We start from the raw sequence: 20,463 nt of genomic DNA, 5'->3' as shown, positions 1-20,463 counted from the left end.
GAAAGAGTACTTCTGGGTTTATGGTGAGAATTACAAGCAATGATGCCCAACCGACTAATGTCTCAAAAAATTCATTAGAATGCTACTAATACTTTCGGGATTTGGGTTTTGTGTACAAAAGGAAGTCATTTTCTTAATCACGGCAGCATATCGGAGAAGCAAAACATTTCTCTAGGTTAATATGGCAAGTATGAGGACAATTGACAAAAAAATCCCAGGCACAGCCAGCGACTTTCATTCAGTCTGCTGCAATGTCCTGTTTACCTTGCTTGTTATGACTGGCACGTGCTCAATTTCCCACTGAACGTCGGCTCCTAGTTCACTCAGGCATTCTAGAACTTTCTGCCAAGAGAAAACACATTTTCAGAAATAATTTTCAATCATACTCAGAATGTTGCTATGTACTGTTTTTATTACAAACAATGCAAATATTTTAATTGCGGAACAAAAGATTACATCAGAAATTCTTTGTCTGCAAAATATTATAAAGAAAATAAAGTGCGTTGGTTATGAAGAGGAAGTCTATTGGATTGCAGTGACAAAACATTCTTGGACAGTTATTCGCAAAATTATGGATGCCTTATTTTTAACCATTTCTAGGGCTCTGAACAATTGCCCTAAAGACTTCCTTCTATAGCAAGTCTAGGCACACGGCGTTTACGTTTGTTTAGGGGACAAGGGCTGATTTTAGCACCAAGACGCTAGAACGAAGAAAAGAGGCTTTTTAGAAAGCACGATTTAAGGTCCACAAACAAGAACTGGGACAGTGTTTGATCTTCAGTGAGTAAGGATGCCCTAAACACTGTCCGTTTTGTAGTACAGTTGCACTAAGTAATGTGTTATTGGGTCGCACTTACAGCTAGATGCATCAAACAAAAATCTGCTTGCAAAGGGGCAGATTCTCAGAATCTGCCCCTTTGCGACCGGTATTTTTGCATTTGGGATGCATCATCCCAAATGCAAAAATCGCAAATAGAGAAATCGCTAAATTGCGATTATTTGCATTTAAGGAATCTAAAATTGAGATTCCTTAAATGCAATGCATGAAAGTTTTAATAATAGCGAATACGCTAATAGGGCACACAAATTACCATGAAGTACAACTTCATGGTCATTTGCAAAAACTTTGAAAAATGCACTAAAGTGCATTTTTCAAAGTTTCATGTTGCGCACACACATGCCCTAAGGGCATGTGTGTGCGCAACATATGTGCACAGATCAATTTCAGGGGTGCAACACGGTGTCCTTTGGACACCCCTGCACCGTTGAAATCGGAATCTCAATTTGCGATTCGCTAATTGCGAATCGCAAATTGAGATTGTCTTCCCATTCATTCCTATGGGCCTCTAGGCCCATAGGAATGAATGGGGAGGTATTCCTTAATTGCGACTCGCAATTTGCGAGTCGCAATTAAGAAATTCTAAGAACGCGCTTTTTTTTAGTGATTTCTTGATGCATTCCATTTTGCTCTTCCTTAATAGCGAATCGGTATTTTTCGCTATTAAGGAATTGCAAATTGGGTTTTTGATGCATCTGGGGGTTAGTTCCCTATTTATCAGGAAGTTGCACCGCATGTGCAGCACCCAATGGGCTGCATGTGTGACACAACCACTAAACACGATTTATCAAGCCACGCACGGTCACTTTGCGTGGCGCGGAGTGGCTTGATAAATCTGGAGTAACTCAATGCATCGCAAATCGCTGCATTGTATTACTCTGCCCCAGGGAAGCAAAATATGTTTATTTCTCCTAATTTTTTCCTGTTTCTATGTATGCTGAATTCTGCTCAGGGGATTATTTTTGTGCAGATCCCCTCCTGCACAAGATAAATCCTTCTTGCAACCCAGGCACCCTTGCACCATTGTGCACCAATGCTGGGAAAAGGCACAAATGTGCTGCATTATGATAGATATGGGGCATTCCTGCCCTTTCCCTGTCACATATTAAAGGAAGGTGGCTTGCTGCACTGCATGACATATTGAAAAAAAGCTCCTTACTTTAACTTCATGGCATCTATCTACCTTTTATTTTTTTAAGCAAATTTCGCTTTATATTTGCATCCGCTCCCCCTTTTTTTAAAAATACCCTGTGATAATCATTTGACACGTAAACTTACATTTTTCCAGAGACAAATTTAGGTTGTATAATCAGGGCCATTGGACTTATGCATCAGGGGAGAACTAACTTATGTGGCAGGGTTGGCAAAATTATGCAAAAAGAAAACACAAACTAGGCGCCATAATTCAGCACATTTTATGGATTTATTACTGGCTTATTTTGTCATTTTTACACAGGCTAACACTGTCTGGGCAAAGGTTTCAACTCACCACTTTAACACCCAATACCAGCAATAAGCAACAGAAAGAAGACTAGTCAAGGTTTGCAAAGGGTCTTCGACTGTGTGACAACATGGTTTATAGCGTTTTTGGTAACTTTTGATCGTTTGAGTTACAAACAATTTTCTTGTTAAAATCTACAGTTTATGCAGCAAATAATAGACTATGTGTCACATTCAGCAAATCCATAACAATGCGCAAAACGCCACATTCACAAAATTGCATAATTCTAACGGCCCTGTGTATGACAGGAGGTTTAGGTTGCAGTCGAGGGGACAGCATTACTGATACAGTATACTGTACCCCTCTGCACCACGCGCTTCCTTAAGTGTGTGAACCCGGTGCAGAGTGGGGCAGTGTGCCATATCACAGCAGGCACACAGTTCCAAGTGATGGTGCAAACCCGCAGCTAGGAGTAGTGCGTTAATGAAAGGCTGATGAGCTTTTTGAACTCTTAGGTCTGTCTTTCATTGCAGACGGCAAACAAGCCTCACATTGAAAGGGGCGCAAGGATCCTCCTGCCAGCTGGTGCAGTGGGTGACTGCTCCCACCTGCAGGGCCATGCCTAGATTGCCATGGGGAAACCCACATGCATCCATCCTATAGGGTGCTCTGAAGGGGTACACTGACTGTGCAGCACTTCAATATGGAGTAGTCAATTCTCCAACTCACTTGCTCTCTCCCTCTGCTTCCTCAGCTATCATGTGGCATGGATGTAAAGCATTTCCTCATTTGCTTGCGACCATGCATCCATGCAAATGAAGGCACACCACTTCAAGATTGCATCAGCACACACTTCATGTCAGAGTAATCTGTATTACAGAAGAGGCAGCACAAGCCTCAGTGGTCGCTTCTTTAATCCCGTTACTTCGGCAAGGGCACGTGATCAGGGAACATGGCGGCTGGCTGACGCCAGTCGGGAGACACCCTGTGTGAGGAGGAGAGCCTGGCCCTAGTTACGCGCTATCAAATGATGAAATGGGAGTTTTAGGTCTGCGTGGTTGCCGCCGCTAGTCTCTTAGTCCGTGACCTCCACCCTGAGGGATACTGCGTGGTTGCGGTTCGGCGGCTCCGTCTGGATCAATTTCATAAAAATGTACAACTTTGGATAAAGCCCCCTGTAGTCCCCCATAGCCCTTGAGACTGTGCGGTTAACTTGGTCTTTGGACGCTGTTTTATACCCCAATCATAAGGTAAGGCTGTATGGGTCCCAGTCCCGGGAATTTCTTTCTTACACCGACTGCTGAGCGAATTGGCTCCGCACCTTTTGGGCGTTGGAGCCGGGCGGCAGAGAGTTGGAAGAGACTTCGTATTACTGCCTTGTATGCGTGTAAGCGAGGCGTCCTAGCTAATCAGCAGTGGGAGAGAGAAGCAGAGTCTGTAACCTGGGGCTATTTAGAGAGTCCGGGTTGCAGGAACAATATGTTTGTTTGCTGAGTGTCCAGTGGAAAAACCTCAAAAGGGTAATGTCTCCTCAGTGGGTAGTAGTAGTAGTATGTACTTTATTCGATAAAATGTTATCATAAAAGTATAGACATCCTTTACAGTATAAAAAGAACCACCAATCCATTCGTACATACAACTGTGCGTTAAAATTACAAAAATATACTTTAAAAAATAATATATACAATAAAAGCAGAAATACATAACCACATAAAAACAGCGTACCATAAATCCATATAAAATCATCTATCCGGGGGTTTGCTTTATCCTTCGCATGTGAGTGTGCCAAGCACTGCCCAGGAATTTTGCTACCCCACAGACCATAACTAGGGAAGACGTATCAGTAATAAAAACCCGCAAGGCCATCTTATGACACCAAAGGCCCAGCTCCTTACATATTGGTTTTAACCATGACTTTCTTGCACCCCTGTATGCTGGACATGCAAAGAGGAGATGAGCCACAGACTCCTTAGGGGCTGCACACCCCGGGCAAGATTTTGCTGGAGAACTTGAATTATTCCACCCTGCAGTAATTTCGTTCACCGGGAGGGTCCCAAGCCTTAGTTTTAAATAGAGTGATCTATCCAGGGTTTTTTGTATAAAGTCAAGGAACGGTTCGAGTTTCCTTACGGGTTTGAACTCCAAGTACCGCTCTGTAAGGATACCCCCTTTGCCTCTACATATGTCCTCCTCCTGTACCCAGTCCCAGTATAGTTTCTTCATTACTTGCTTTGGGGGTGGTGTTTGGCTAGTCCATATTTCATTCAAACCTAGTTTTAAAACCAGCTGTCTAAGGTTACTCAACCACTTAATCTTGTAACCCGAGTTGAGTGAGATTAGTTCATCCAGAACAGCCGCATAGTTTGAAAGTTCTGGGGTCCTCCTAAGACGTACCCAGAAGAGTAGCGGGCGCAGATAAACTATGTCTTTTAATGAGCGCCTGCCCATATCTTGTCGTAATGGTTTTACCGGAGTAGATGTGGGGAGTGACACCAATTCTCTCAGGAACTTATTTTCTGATCTCACTAGGTCGGTTGTATTCTCGAACCCCCACAACTTGGATACATAGAGTGCCGAGGGCAGTGCTTGACCTTCATACACAGAGAGAGCCGGGGCTACAGGTTTGCTCGTAGACTCTCGCTGCTCCCGCAGGATCGCTCCAGATACTCGTTTGTGATTTAAAAGCATTTTGGCCAAATGGTCCTTCCAATTCATCCGACTAGTAACCCTTACCCCCAAATAGTCGAATGAGTCTACCAACTCCAATGGGGTACCATTAAGGGAGACATTATTCTTAAATCTCTTTGAAGGTGAAATGGCCATAAGCTTTGTCTTGAAAGTATTGATGGTAAGACCTCTATCCTCACAAAACGAGCTAAAGCAATCCAACAGCTTTTGAAGGCCAGAAGGGGTTTTAGAGATCAGGAGGGTGTCGTCTGCAAAGAGCAGGGTAGGTGTTTTTCCCCCGCCAGGGATTGGGCGTCAGCTGGGTCTTCCCTCAAATGGTCCACCACCCCATTCACAAAGAGGGAGAACAGAGTCGGCGCCATTACACATCCCTGACGGACTACTCTCCTTACGGCCACCCTCTCTGTCAGCTGGCCCTGAGTACCCCATCTAATCCTTGCATAATTCCCCTCATGTAATTTCTTGATAAATTCAAGGAGGGTAATGGGGAGGCTCATCTTTTGTAATACATTCCATAATCTAGAGCGTGGCACTAGATCAAAAGCAGTTTTAAGATCTATAAACGCAAAATACAAGCTGCCCTTCCCGATGGTCACGGCCTTCCAATAAATAGCAAAGAATCGAAAGACTTGGTCCATCGTGCCCACCTTCTGCCTAAATCCCGCTTGGAAATGGGAAAGGATGTTCTCCTCTTCTATCCAGAACCCCACCCTAGAGATAATGACCCTGCCAACCACCTTCTGGACCACGTCTATCAGACTGATCGGTCTGTAGTTGGCAGGGTCATCTCTCGCCCCCTTTTTGTACACTGTTACCACCTCCACCCCCTTCCAAGATTCCGGAACTGGGTGGCCCCTTGAGATCAGGTTTATTATTAGGGAGATGAGGTTTGCCCAGGTTGCAGGGTCGTTTAGGAGGAGATTACCAGGAAGCCTATCCATCAGGACCTGCCGCCTTTCCCGGGGTCAGGTGTTTAATGGCCGTTTTTACCTCAGTGATGGAAAAGGGGTCTTCGAGAACCATAAGTACTCTACCATCACTATCAAGTACTAGAGGAGGGGGACATAGCTCAACGACGCCACAATATAGATCATAAAAATGTGAGTGCCATTGTTGTTCCGTTATGTGATTAGTGATAGGTTCCGATCCCCCTCTCCTGGCTTTATTGATTAAATCCCAGAATAGGGAGGAGTTCTTCCTCTGGGATGCGGATTTAAGATCCTGCCAATGTTGTTCTTCCCATTCGCATTTAGCTAGCACTAGTGACCTAGCATAATCCTTCCTAGCCGCTCTAACTAGTGAAGGATTCTTTTTGAGCAAGGCTGCACTTAGCGCCTTCCATTTGCCTTTACATTGAGCCGTATACCAGGGGTTACTTGATTTTACCTGAGTATGGTTCTGTCTACCACTACTACCCTGTATAATAAAATATTGGCCCACTTTCTCTATTGCGTTTTTGTAAACTAAAGGGAAGGAAAGGCCCTGAGAACTGTCTGTCACAGCTGCAAGTTGCTCTAGGTCTACTATCATCTCTGCTAGGTGCTCACTAATCTTACTTAGGTTCCCTTCCTGGGATTGAACCCTATCCAATTTCAGTCGGCGGTTGGATTTGAAAGGAACAACCTCCTTAGTTTGCATTAAAGGGGCTTTGGTTCTGTTTTCATTTTTTGTTCCCCGCCTTAACTTTATACACAAGTGGTTATGATCACTATCCTGGGATGATATTACCTCCATATCAATGAAATCTCGCCACAGGTTAATGTCCAGTAAAATGTAATCTATTCTTGACGGGCCATTAAACCTGTTGAAGGTATTTGCCCCGTCTGGATCAGAGCTTGTCCTGCCATTTAGCGCTCTCAGGTTATGTTCCAGGGTCAGGGCATTGATCTGAATTGCCCTCGGCGACCATTTTCTAATTGGTGCTAACGTCAAGGCCGTTATGGACCATCTGGAATCTTCCTCCTCAATTCCCAGGGAATCTTCCCTGCTTAGAGGTTCAAAGGTGCAATTAAAATCACCTCCTACAATGGTTTTAGAAAGCGGGGGACTGTTAGCTATTTCTAACTCTAAAGCTGCTATTGTGTTTGACATTTGGGCCCCAACAGACCCTCTTGCATAAACATTATATAGGTCTATCTTACTGTCCCTATCTTGCCCTTGGATTTAAAGATGTAAAATGTCCTCAGCCACTGATTTATGGACAGTAATGTCCCAGTTTAATGTAATCTTGATCCAGACATGGAGGCCCCCTGCTGGTCTGCCCTTACCAGAACTTGTTGCGGGGGCATAAAAAGTTGAATACCCAGATTTATATACAGGAAGCAAACTCCATGTCTCTTCGAACATGCAGATGTCAAATTTATCGATGAAGTTATTCCAGTCTGGTATGACCATCTTTTTTTGTAACCCAGCAGTGTTCCAAGAGAGCAATTGTATCACCTTCCGGTTCATTACCGGGACAGCTGTTATAACTCCCTTATTCCCATCCCTCGCACAAGGGTTTAGCTCTATACTATCTGCGCTAAAACTTGTTAGCTTCTGAGGGGTACTACTGTCCCCATTACCCACCGATTGCCCTGTTAACATACTCAGACCGCTACATTTTTGGGGTAAGGAGCGCAGCCACACCGGGCGTCATTCAACCTGTTCCAACATACTGTACCTATTTCTTTGTGGGAATTGTGAAAGTAAGGGGGGGTACGGCTGGTAGACCTCCCAAGATGTTATTCCCTGTTGAGTTTTTGATGGCAAAATGTTCTGACCCTCCTCCTGTCGGATACCTCTATTCTGTCCAAATCTCCGATGGGGAGTGAGGTAGAAATATGATAGGTGCAGAGGGAAAATTTGGGTGTTTGACCAAGATGGCGACCTGCTGCAGATATATTCTACAAAAAACACAGTTGATGGACAGAATGTAGAACAATGTCATACATTCACCCCAGTACAAAGATCGGGGCCTAAATCCATCGGTTTTTTTGGACTCCACACCACCCTGGGTTAGACACTGGCTATATGCAAATCAGCTCTGACCCTGGGCCTCATGGGAACAGTCCAGTCCGAACTACCAAGCCACGTCTTTCCCAGACCGGAATCAAGCATCCAAGGACCGGTTTCTGGCTATCAGCCTTCATTCAGCCTGGATAGCTTGACTCCAGTTGTGTGGAGAGCCTGGGACTCACGTCTGAGCATACCCAGCCCACTCGGGGTGAAAATTGCAAAAAACACAGTTGATGGACAGAATGTGGAACAATGTCATACATTCACCCCAGTACAAAGATCTGGGCCTAAATCCATCGTTTTTTTTGCACTCCACACCACCCTGGGTTAGACACTGGCTATATGCAAATCAGCTCTGACCCTGTGCCCCATGGGAACAGTCCAGTCCGAACTACCAAGTCATGTCTTTCCCAGACCGGAATCAAGCATCCAAGGACCGGTTTCTGGCTATCAGCCTTCATTCAGCCTGGATAGCTTGACTCCAGTGGTGTGGAGAGCCTGGGACTCACGTCTGAGCATACCCAGCCCACTAGGGGTGAAAATTGCAAAAAACACAGTTGATGGACAGAATGTAGAACAATGTCATACATTCACCCCAGTACAAAGATCTGGGCCTAAATCCATCGTTTTTTTTGCACTCCACACCACCCTGGGATAGACACTGGCTATATGCAAATCAGCTCTGACCCTGTGCCTCATGGGAACAGTCCAGTCCGAACTACCAAGCCATGTCTTTCCCAGACCGGAATCAAGCATCCAAGGACCGGTTTCTGGCTATCAGCCTTCATTCAGCCTGGATAGCTTGACTCCAGTGGTGTGGAGAGCCTGGGACTCACGTCTGAGCATACCCAGCCCACTCGGGGTGAAAATTGCAAAAAACACAGTTGATGGACAGAATGTAGAACAATGTCATACATTCACCCCAGTACAAAGATCTGGGCCTAAATCCATCGTTTTTTTTGCACACCACACCACCCTGGGTTAGACACTGGCTATATGCAAATCAGCTCTGACCCTGTGCCTCATGGGAACAGTCCAGTCCGAACTACCAAGCCATGTCTTTCCCAGACCGGAATCAAGCATCCAAGGACCGGTTTCTGGCTATCAGCCTTCATTCAGCCTGGATAGCTTGACTCCAGTGGTGTGGAGAGCCTGGGACTCACGTCTGAGCATACCCAGCCCACTCGGGGTGAAAATTGCAAAAAACACAGTTGATGGACAGAATGTAGAACAATGTCATACATTCACCCCAGTACAAAGATCTGGGCCTAAATCCATCGGTTTTTTTTGCACTCCACACCACCCTGGGTTAGACACTGGCTATATGCAAATCAGCTCTGACCCTGTGCCTCATGGGAACAGTCCAGTCCGAACTACCAAGCCATGTCTTTCCCAGACCGGAATCAAGCATCCAAGGACCGGTTTCTGGCTATCAGCCTTCATTCAGCCTGGATAGCTTGACTCCAGTGGTGTGGAGAGCCTGGGACTCACGTCTGAGCATACCCAGCCCACTCGGGGTGAAAATTGCAAAAAACACAGTTGATGGACAGAATGTAGAACAATGTCATACATTCACCCCAGTACAAAGATCTGGGCCTAAATCCATCGTTTTTTTTGCACTCCACACCACCCTGGGTTAGACACTGGCTATATGCAAATCAGCTCTGACCCTGTGCCTCATGGGAACAGTCCAGTCCGAACTACCAAGCCATGTCTTTCCCAGACCGGAATCAAGCACCCAAGGACCGGTTTCTGGCTATCAGCCTTCATTCAGCCTGGATAGCTTGACTCCAGTGGTGTGGAGAGCCTGGGACTCACGTCTGAGCATACCCAGCCCACTCGGGGTGAAAATTGCAAAAAACACAGTTGATGGACAGAATGTAGAACAATGTCATACATTCACCCCAGTACAAAGATCTGGGCCTAAATCCATCGTTTTTTTTGCACTCCACACCACTCTGGGTTAGACACTGGCTATATGCAAATCAGCTCTGACCCTGTGCCTCATGGGAACAGTCCAGTCCGAACTACCAAGCCATGTCTTTCCCAGACCGGAATCAAGCATCCAAGGACCGGTTTCTGGCTATCAGCCTTCATTCAGCCTGGATAGCTTACTCCAGTGGTGTGGAGAGCCTGGGACTGACGTCTGAGCATACCCAGCCCACTCGGGGTGAAAATTGCAAAAAACACAGTTGATGGACAGAATGTAGAACAATGTCATACATTCACCCCAGTAAAAAGATCTGGGCCTAAATCCATCGTTTTTTTTGCACTCCACACCACCCTGGGTTAGACAATGACTATATGCAAATCAGCTCTGACCCTGTGCTTCATGGAAACAGTCCAGTCCGAACTACCAAGCCATGTCTTTCCCAGACCGGAATCAAGCATCCAAGGACCGGTTTCTGGCTATCAGCCTTCATTCAGCCTGGATAGCTTGACTCCAGTGGTGTGGAGAGCCTGGGACTCACGTCTGAGCATACCCAGCCCACTCGGGGTGAAAATTGCAAAAAACACAGTTGATGGACAGAATGTAGAACAATGTCATACATTCACCCCAGTACAAAGATCTGGGCCTAAATCCATCGGTCTGGGAAAGACATGGCTTGGTAGTTCGGACTGGACTGTTCCCATGAGGCACAGGGTCAGAGCTGATTTGCATATAGCCAGTGTCTAACCCAGGGTGGTGTGGAGTGCAAAAAAACGATGGATTTAGGCCCAGATCCTTGTACTGGGGTGAATGTATGACATTGTTCTACATTCTGTCCATCAACTGTGTTTTTTGCAATTTCACCCCGAGTGGGCTGGGGATGCTCAGACGTGAGTCCCAGGCTCTCCACACCACTGGAGTCAAGCTATCCAGGCTGATGAAGGCTGATAGCCAGAAACCGGTCCTTGGATGCTTGATTCCGGTCTGGGAAAGACATGGCTTGGTAGTTCGGACTGGACTGTTCCCATGAGGCACAGGGTCAGAGCTGATTTGCATATAGCCAGTGTCTAACCCAGGGTGGTGTGGAGTGCAAAAAAACGATGGATTTAGGCCCAGATCCTTGTACTGGGGTGAATGTATGACATTGTTCTACATTCTGTCCATCAACTGTGTTTTTTGCAATTTCACCCCGAGTGGGCTGGGGATGCTCAGACGTGAGTCCCAGGCTCTCCACACCACTGGAGTCAAGCTATCCAGGCTGATGAAGGCTGATAGCCAGAAACCGGTCCTTGGATGCTTGATTCCGGTCTGGGAAAGACATGGCTTGGTAGTTCGGACTGGACTGTTCCCATGAGGCACAGGGTCAGAGCTGATTTGCATATAGCCAGTGTCTAACCCAGGGTGGTGTGGAGTGCAAAAAAACGATGGATTTAGGCCCAGATCCTTGTACTGGGGTGAATGTATGACATTGTTCTACATTCTGTCCATCAACTGTGTTTTTTGCAATTTCACCCCGAGTGGGCTGGGGATGCTCAGACGTGAGTCCCAGGCTCTCCACACCACTGGAGTCAAGCTATCCAGGCTGATGAAGGCTGATAGCCAGAAACCGGTCCTTGGATGCTTGATTCCGGTCTGGGAAAGACATGGCTTGGTAGTTCGGACTGGACTGTTCCCATGAGGCACAGGGTCAGAGCTGATTTGCATATAGCCAGTGTCTAACCCAGGGTGGTGTGGAGTGCAAAAAAACGATGGATTTAGGCCCAGATCCTTGTACTGGGGTGAATGTATGACATTGTTCTACATTCTGTCCATCAACTGTGTTTTTTGCAGATATATTCTACTGCACGGGTGCTCCTAAAATGAATCACTACGCAGTTTCCCGCGATAGTTTTAGGCCCAGTCCCGATCCAGTCTACCCTTCTTACACACAGTATTTCACCAGAGGAGTTGGGAGGAAGAGGCCTGTTTGAGGTAAGCCATTGTATGCATTTATTTTTTAATTCAAAGTCATCCTCACTTTTTCCCTGACTTAGTGGGGGGACCCCAACAAGAACCACAACATATGTTAAGGACTCAGTCGGAAGATCAAGGGTGGGCAAAACTGATGGAGTCCCCTCCTCCGAACTATTTCTACTAGCTCGGGGTTGGCGGCTCGATGAATCTGGTCTGGTTTCAGTGGATCCCCTCAACACTGTGGTTTTTCCAACATCTGCTGTACCAGCCCTAGGCGGAGGTAGAACAGAGTCAGGGGAAGGATTTGCAGTTACCTGAGTCGATACAGCTGGAATATTTTTGCCGACTAGTGGAATTTTAGGGTCGGCAATAAAAATAGGCTTAACAGTGATAGGGTTCCCTGATGGACTGATCGACTGAGATCTCCCTAGGCCTGAGTTATTAATCGTGGGGATCAATCTATCAAGCCTAGATGTCAATGGTTTGAAATGAGAGCCAATAATCTGTTCAATATGAGCTTCAAAATCAGATAAGAGGTGTGTGACCCAAACAGGAGTTCCCAGATTGTGCAGAGGAGGTCCAGCGGCAACCTGCACACCATCAGGTGAAGTTGTGAATTTTTTAGCTAGTTTTTTATTTTTACTTTTCTTGCTTCTCAAGAGGGGTTTAGGAGCTTTTCTAGCTACAGAATGTGGAGGGGAATTAGAAACCTCTGGGATGTCAATTACATCTTGTGCAATTTGTGTACAGGGCAACTCTGCAAAAGAGCACATAAGTGAAGAACTAAAGTCAGGGGGATTAACAGTGCCAACAGAAAAATCCCCTACAGACTGGAGAGGAGGGATAGCCGGAGTGATAGATAATCGCTTCTCCGTATTCTCTATTGCAGATGCCACAACCCCAATCGTCTTCTGTAGCATCTTATCGATGGCGGTAGGGCTTGGGAGAGGTTGTGCTATGGCAGCCTGGAGCCTAGTAATGTGGCGAGAGGAAGCGGGCTTAGACATTTTGCCCTTGTCACTCATTAATACACTTGTGTTAGTAGGTCCCGCAATACACTATGCTTAATACTTCCCCCCCAAATATTCAAGAAAATCTGAAAACAAAATTAAGTTATTGGGATTAATGGTCCTACTACGAAAGATATTGAATAATTAAATCAATTTTCCAAGATGTTGTGGTTTTAAAAGTACCTTTACATATGGAACAGTTCCAGAAGAAAGTGGCAAGATGTTAAGGGGGTGGCCCAGCCCAGCCTCCTTCGGCCTCTGACAGCCCGCCCTTTTCCCCGGGCTTAGTCGGCGCGACCCGTGCGCGATCCCGTGACGCGGGGGTTGTCCGTGATTGTATACGCCTCCTGGCGCGGATGTTGGCAGCTTCCGGCCGCAAAGGCACCTGGGCGTTGTAGGCCCCGCGGTCCCCCCCCCACTGCGGCCGCGCTCTCGCTCTGATGGTGAGGAGCTGCGGCGGCTGGGGGAGACCGTGTACAACAATGCTGGCTCGGCGGGGAGGAGAACGGGCTTCTGCCTCTGCCTCCAGCAATGTCAATCCTCAGCATAGCACAACACACAAGCAAGGTAGGTAGGGTCAGAACTTAAATAATGACTTTCAAAAAGTGCCTTTTTAAAGTGTCCTGCAAATTATACTCTGCACATCACCCAAACAGATGCCAGCCGGGGTTAAAAATAAACAAATGTTCAATCAAACCGGTCCCCTCGAAGAAACCTGCTGACTCCGGGTCGCTCACCTCTCTGTTGGTCCTTAAATGAGAAGCACCTCGAGCCCCTTGTCCCATGCACCAGAGTACTCAGCAGGCTTTCTCACATGCTACACGTTTTCAGGTTTCCTGCTACACAGGATTGCAGACTGGTGACGTTTGGGATTCTCAAAGCCTTTCCATATTATTAGCGGAAAGCTTTTGCTAGCCACAGCTTCTCTTTTCCAAACGAGCCCCGCAATCCCTGGTGCCAGCATAAACCCAGGCATTAATCCAGAAAATGCCAATGAGTAGCAATCTTATTTTCCTTAAGTAAATAAAAAGAACCTCTGTGTTATCGGCTCCAAACTGCAGCCTCACGGCGTCTCAGCGTCTCCCAGCTCAGCTGCTGCATCAGTGATCGGCCCTGAAGTCTAACTCAGAAGAGAGTCGGAGCCAAGAGTTATTTTCTAAGTGAGGAAGGCTGAATGGAGAGTGAATTTCAGTCTTGGGTGGTAGTATCCAGGGTACATCACTGTGCAAGTTCGCCTTAGAAGGAGAGAGAGGTACCTGCGTCTGTTTGTTTCCCATCTGATGACTTAAAACTTAACAAGTGGGACACGAGTTCCAATACAAGAAGTGGAAGATCCTCGGCAGTAAGGAGCAGATATCAACTCCGGTCAGATATGGATAAAATTAAGAAAGGGAATACTAAGGAGAAAGGCAATGATTCTCCCCGAGTGGTGACGCCAAAAACCCCGCTTAAAAAGAACACTAAAAAATTGCCTATTAGAAAGTGTGGATTGAATAAACTGCATACAGCCTCTAAGCCAATACCCTACTCTCTAAGGTCGTATTTTAAGATAATGGGGCAGGTTGCTGGTTCTCAATTGACAGAGGAAAGGAAGGGAGGATCAGGTGGAGTTCATAAAACTGTATTAAACTTCGTAGGAAAAGCTGGTTCCTGTGACCAGTTGGGGATCCCACTAGGGCTGGAAAATCGTTTTTCTGCCCTTATGGAGGGTCAAGAGAATGTAGTGGAGATACTTCAGGCGTCTCCAGAAAAAAGATGTTAATGAGCTTAATGTGATTAATGGGGTTAATCCTGATTGCGCTGTAAGTACTGCCACTGTTGCCACTGCTCCCGCTGCGTCGTATTCCATTCAAGATGAAAGCAATATAGATGTTCCTGGTGGTCAATTAGGGGCCTTTTTGGCCATTTTCAGAGACGAAATCCTAGCCAAATTTGAGACTTCTGAAAATAATCAGGAAGAGATTCAGGTAATGGGGGAGATCCTGGAGCAGAGGATCGACGGCTTGGCTAAGCGAACTGAGAATCTCGATGAGGAGGGGAAAGCTTTGGGTGAGACCACTGCTTCTAATCTCAGAGAGATCGAGAAGTTAAAACAAGGGAACAAGGAGCTACAGCAGGATATGGAAAGGCTTGAACTCCAGGCTAGGAGAAACTTTATGCGCATCCTGGGAATTAATGAGAATGCTGAAGGGGCAGACGTAAAGGGTTATTGGGGGAGCTGCTCTCAGATAGAGAGGATATTGATTGGGCGAACGAACTCCAGAGGGTGCCTAGAGACCCATATAGGTTGCAGCCGGGAAGGAAAGCCCCGAGGAAGATTCTTGTCTGTTTCCATACCTATAAAATTAAGGAGCTTGTTTTAACTAGGGCATTAAAAGAAAGGTCATTAACATTTGGGGATTGTACATATTCAACTCGTTCGGATATGGGTAAAAGAACAGCGGAGCACCAGTGGCTGTTAGGCTCAAAGATGAATGAACTTAGGCTTAAGGGAGCGCAAGTGCATATGAAGTTTCCCGTGATGTTGAAAGTCATGTGGAACAACAAAATGTATAACTTTCAGGAACCGGAGGAAGTGGATGCCTTGTTAAAAATAGATGGGAGGAGCAGATTAGAGGGGAGTTTCCCTCAGGTTCTCATGAAGATAGAACTTGATAAATTACAGATAGGACGTAGTTGAGCTTTGTTGGCAAGTACAATTTTGTGATAGGTTAGGACAATGAACTAAGTCATTAGAGTAATAAGTAACCCATACTAAAATGCCGCAATTCACAACAATACGTAATATAAGCAATAGTGCCTAGTTGTGTAAACATGTAACTATGTAGATATGTGATTGTTAATCTTGAGCTAGGTAGACGGGCTCACCTTGTTAGCATAGGGGCATCTCGAAGGCGCTTGCGCCCTAATAGATAGTGGGGGGGTTCCCTGGTGGGGAGGGGCACTGTGTGTTGGGAGCATTTGGAAAAAAGAGAAAAAAGTAGGGTCCTCTACCTGTCGTCTTGTGTATATATATATATGTTAAACTCTTATGTCTTATGGTGAGAGGGTGGGAGTTTCTCCAATTAATAAATGAGTGAGAATTTAGTACATCTCATCTCATGGAATGTGAATGGGGCGAGGTCCATGTAAAAATTGGCTCGTATTATGGAGTTTCTCAAAAAATCTGAGGATAATATCATTCTTCTACAGGAGACTCATTAAGAAGAGGATGAATGTTTAAATATGTTTAAAATGGTCTTGGGTTCAGGACATTGTTAGCTCAAATCAGAGGGGTAGTACAAGAGGGGCTGCCATTATTATAAGATCTAACAGTGGTATTAAATTGGAAAGTCATTCTACAGACCCCTCCGGGAGGTGGATAATTGCCAATATTAAAATGCAGAATAGGGCAATGGCATGCGTGAGCTATTATGGCCCAAATCTAGATAATCCAGACCCTTTGATTAAATTTGAGGCCGCCCTCTTGTTAGTTAATGCCCCAGTGGTTATTGGAGGCGACTTTAATTTAGTTCAAAGTCCAGATTTAGACAGGACCTCAAGGAGAAAGTATAACATCCCTTTAAATTCAATGACTGTACTTAAAACTTTGAAGCAGGAATTAAATTTAGTCAATGTGTGGAGAGCTAAAAAAGGGAACGATAAGGGATACACCTTTTATAGCAAGAAATATGGCCATCACTCCTGCATAGACTACTTTTAATCGATCAGGGTTTATATAGAGAAGTTGAAAGGGTTGAGCATTTACCTGCTATCCTCTCTGATCATTCTGCTGTCTCACTCTCTTTGAGATTACAAGAAAAGAGAGGAGTTATGAAATGGACATTAGATCGGACTATCTTACTCGATCAAGCGGTTCAATCAAAGTTGCGGGAAGAGGCTATGATCTTTTTCCAGGTTAATATGGTTTCAGCAAAGATTCAGGTCCTTTGGGATGCCTTTAAGGCATTCTTAAGGGCGGAGATTACATCCGCTATGATTGGGAAGAATCGTAATTCTAGAAAGAGAGAAGGAGGATCTTCTTGAAAATATTCAAAGTAAGGAGCAGGAATTACAAAGGGCTTCCATAGAGTCCTTCTGCAGGGTTCCACTCCTTACTAAGGAACTTGAGAGTCTTCAAGCAGAATATAAGTGCGTCCTGGATAATATCTCATTAAGCAGATGGAAGGTTAGCAAACTTCCGAATTTTTCATATGGGGAGAGAAGTGGCAGGCTTTTAGCCTGGAAGGCTAAAACGGATAGAGTCCGAAATCAATTTTGCAGCCTGAGAGAGAGAGTTTCACTGGTCAGATTTTAGTCACCAATGTAGAAACTGGAGCAGAAATACGGGGATATATGGCCAAACTATATAGTGAGGAGATTGAGCCTGGGGTGGAAAAAATCAAGGACTTCTTGGAAAGTGTGGAGCTCCCATCTCTCAATGGGGATCAGAGTCTCTTTTTAACCTCTGGAATAAGCTAGGAAGAAATTCCAGTACAGCTGAGAAGGATCGCAAGAGGAAAAGCGGCGGGTCCAGATGGCCTCCCGATAGAGCTATATTTATTGTTAGAGGATAACATAATACCAGTGTTCAAGGAACTTTTTGACAGTATATTGAGGGATGGGGATGATTCCCCGGCATCATGGGATGAGGCTACAATAGTTTTAATTTTAAAACCAAATAAGGATCCGCTTGCTGCTGAATCTTATAGGCCTATATCCCTTTTAAACTCGGACTATAAGGTGTTCACGGGATATTGGCGACTAGGGTAGCAAAAATCATAAAAAGTCTTATTCATACTGATCAGAGGGGTTTCATTCCTGGAAGGCAGCTCAATGAGCTTACTGGTATAATGTTGGGGATAGTGGATTTGGCAGAATGCTATAATCTCCCAGTAACTATGGTGGCAGTTGACGCTGCTCAAGCGTTTGACCAAGTCCACTGGCCATATTTATGGGAGTCTTTGGAAAAATTTGGTTTCCCTGAGAATCTAATAAAAGCTCTACAGGCACTCTACAGAGTACCTAGAGCCAGAGTGTTAGTCAACGGGGAACTAACTGAGGGGTTCAAGATTATGCGAGGCACAAGGCAGTGGTGTCCGTTGTCGCCATTGTTTTTTAATATCTATATTGAACCTTTGGCGGCATCGATTAGACAAGACCCTACTATTTCCCCGTTCAAATATAATAACTTCGAAGCTAAATTAGCATTATATGCAGACGATTTAATCTTATATACACAGAATCCTGCAGTCTCTATCCCTAAGCTGTTGGCTAGAGCAGAGTCCATCGGGAACGTCTCTGGATATAGTGTGATTAGAGACAAAACTGAGGTATTGGAGTGGAATCAAACATCTGAGACCCCGGGGGTTAAATCCCAAATGTGATATCTGGGCATTCTAATTACTCAAAACTTAGCAAACTTTCCTATTGTTAATTGGAGAAAGATCAGCCATGAGGTGGGGAAATTATTGAATAGATGGGCAAATCTCCCTCTCAACGTATATGGTATGGTCAATTTGATTAAAAGGATTATCCTTCCAAAACGAACCTTTCTTTTTAATAATATACCTCTTCCATTTGATAAGATTGAGGTCGCAAAGATGCAGGGCAAGATTGGTAGCTTCGTTTGGGCATCAAAGGGTGCCCGTATCTCATGGAAAAGGCTTAGGAGGAGGCTAGAGAAGAGGGCCTGGCGCTACCTGATTTATGGGTTTATGTACATGTTTTTAATTTCAAAATTTCAGGATGCTATTAAATAAGCCAGATGATTCTGCTTTGGGCCTTATCTATGGAGCAATGTTGAGTGAAATAGGGGATGAGCAGGGGCAATTCTTTTTTAAATTCGGGGATCCAAAATGTTTCAAAAAGGGTAGATTTAAGATCTTGTTACAGGCAGTGAAAAATTAGGTCTATATACGAAATAAAATGGGAGTTTCTTATTATTCCGACTATTCTCAGATTTGGGGTTCCCCAGGTACCCCAGAATGTTTGGATGATGTGCTCAGTTTACCATTGATTCAAGCAGGTTTTTCTTGTTGGGGAGATTTAAAATCGGGTGTTGATTTGATAACGTGTGAATCTTCGACTTTATGTACTCAAGGAAAATTAACCCGATTTAAGTACTATCAACTTTCAGCTTGGTGGGTCAGACAGCAGTGGGTAGAGCATGAGGATGATACCTGGTTAACTCAGGCCATGAAGATGGGAAAAATTAACAAAGAGGTAGCTTTGTAGTAGTAGATTTTTAATCGAAGCAGAGGATTATATAAATGATGATATCCAAAAGCTATGGCAAAATGTTTTAGAAAATATAAACTTGAGTGAGGTTTGGCTGACTTCTTTTTCATTGCTGCGTGAGATAGTTAAACCTGCTTATTTCAAGCGTAATCATCTTTTTACTCTTTATCATGTCTATTGACCCCTGCGAAATTGACAACATTCTCTGGAACTCAGTATGTATGCTCGAGGTGCCAAGAACCCCAGGCAAATGACTGCCATATGTTTTTAACTTGTCCAGTGATCGCTAAATTTTGGATTGACATTGTTGAATTTTTGAAGCATGATACAGGATTTCGGCTAGAAATCACACGGTTACTTATTTTCTTTGGTTTATGCCAAGATAATATATTGGCTTCAAACAAAAGGGTCGCTGGATTAATTTTCTATGTTGTTTTATTGGGCAGGCGAGAAATATGTAAAACTTGGAAGTTGGCTGGCCCACCCCTTTTCTCTGAGTGTAAAAACAATATCATACAAACTAGTCAATCAGATATAGTATGTGACTCTAGAAGTCAGGAAAAGGTTTGGGTTTTGTTGGTTGACTGGTGTCAGAGGAACAGGATCCAATGATTAAGTCAATTATAGTTGTCGGTCCCGATCCCCCTCATGCGTTGTGTGTGAGGGGTGGGAGTAGAAGCAGCTATTTCTTGTGCGGAAAGACTCTATTTTTATCCTGCCCACAGATTGGGAAATGGAATATAGCTACAAGTTAATTGACAGGATGAGGACCACAAAAAATATATTTTTTTTTTAAATGAAATCCCGGTCCTTGCATTCCCCGTGCTTAATTTGAGCTGGTGGTTGCAATTGCTCAGCACCAGCAGTGAATTGCCAACACCAGCAATTATGACAGTCTGCCACATGATTGCACTGTTTGTTTTATTTAGAGAAAAACACAAGCTTTATTTAATAATCCAGTATACATTAAAATTGACTAATACCTGCCACCCAAGACATTTGTATAGTTTTGGGGCCCTAGAATATTCTGGAGTGCTGCATTTGTGGGAATGTGATGTTAGTAGTTGTGTTTGTACTGTCACCAGCACCGCTGGCCGGGGCAATGGGTAGTGCGAACTGCAATGACCTCCTGATGAGGGCCATGGCACTTATTTCTTTTGTAAATTAAGCACTGGCACTTTCTATTTAAGGACCCCGGGTTAGCAAGCGAATATTCATTGCGTAGGCCATGAGGTTGAGGGAGCAAGATTGTCACAAAGATACATATCTTTTTAGCAGGGTTCACAGCCTTGGTGTGGTAGTTATAAGGTGGAAGGAGAATGCTTTCAAGTTTGTCTAAAGAGGAGTTTAAGTTGTGCTCTAAAGTGAAAGATTATTACAGAGAATT

At 44.8% G+C, this 20,463-nt stretch overlaps 1 protein-coding gene across 1 annotated transcript in view; it reads right to left on the bottom strand.

Moving 5' to 3' along the window:
- LOC144827504 (uncharacterized) overlaps positions 1-20,463 on the bottom strand; it is a 144,957-nt gene that overhangs the window by 49,664 nt on the left and 74,830 nt on the right. Inside the window, exon 3 of the mRNA XM_078685789.1 lies at positions 265-342. Within this exon, the coding sequence (XP_078541915.1) occupies positions 265-342 (78 nt within the window). The remainder of the gene's footprint in view (positions 1-264; positions 343-20,463) is intronic.

This window comes from Lissotriton helveticus, chromosome 4_1 (genome assembly GCF_964261635.1).
Source record: "Lissotriton helveticus chromosome 4_1, aLisHel1.1, whole genome shotgun sequence".
NCBI classification, from domain to species: domain Eukaryota; kingdom Metazoa; phylum Chordata; class Amphibia; order Caudata; family Salamandridae; genus Lissotriton; species Lissotriton helveticus.
The sequence above is the reverse complement of the archived record's forward strand: the minus strand, read 5'-3'. Positions and strand labels throughout refer to the sequence as shown.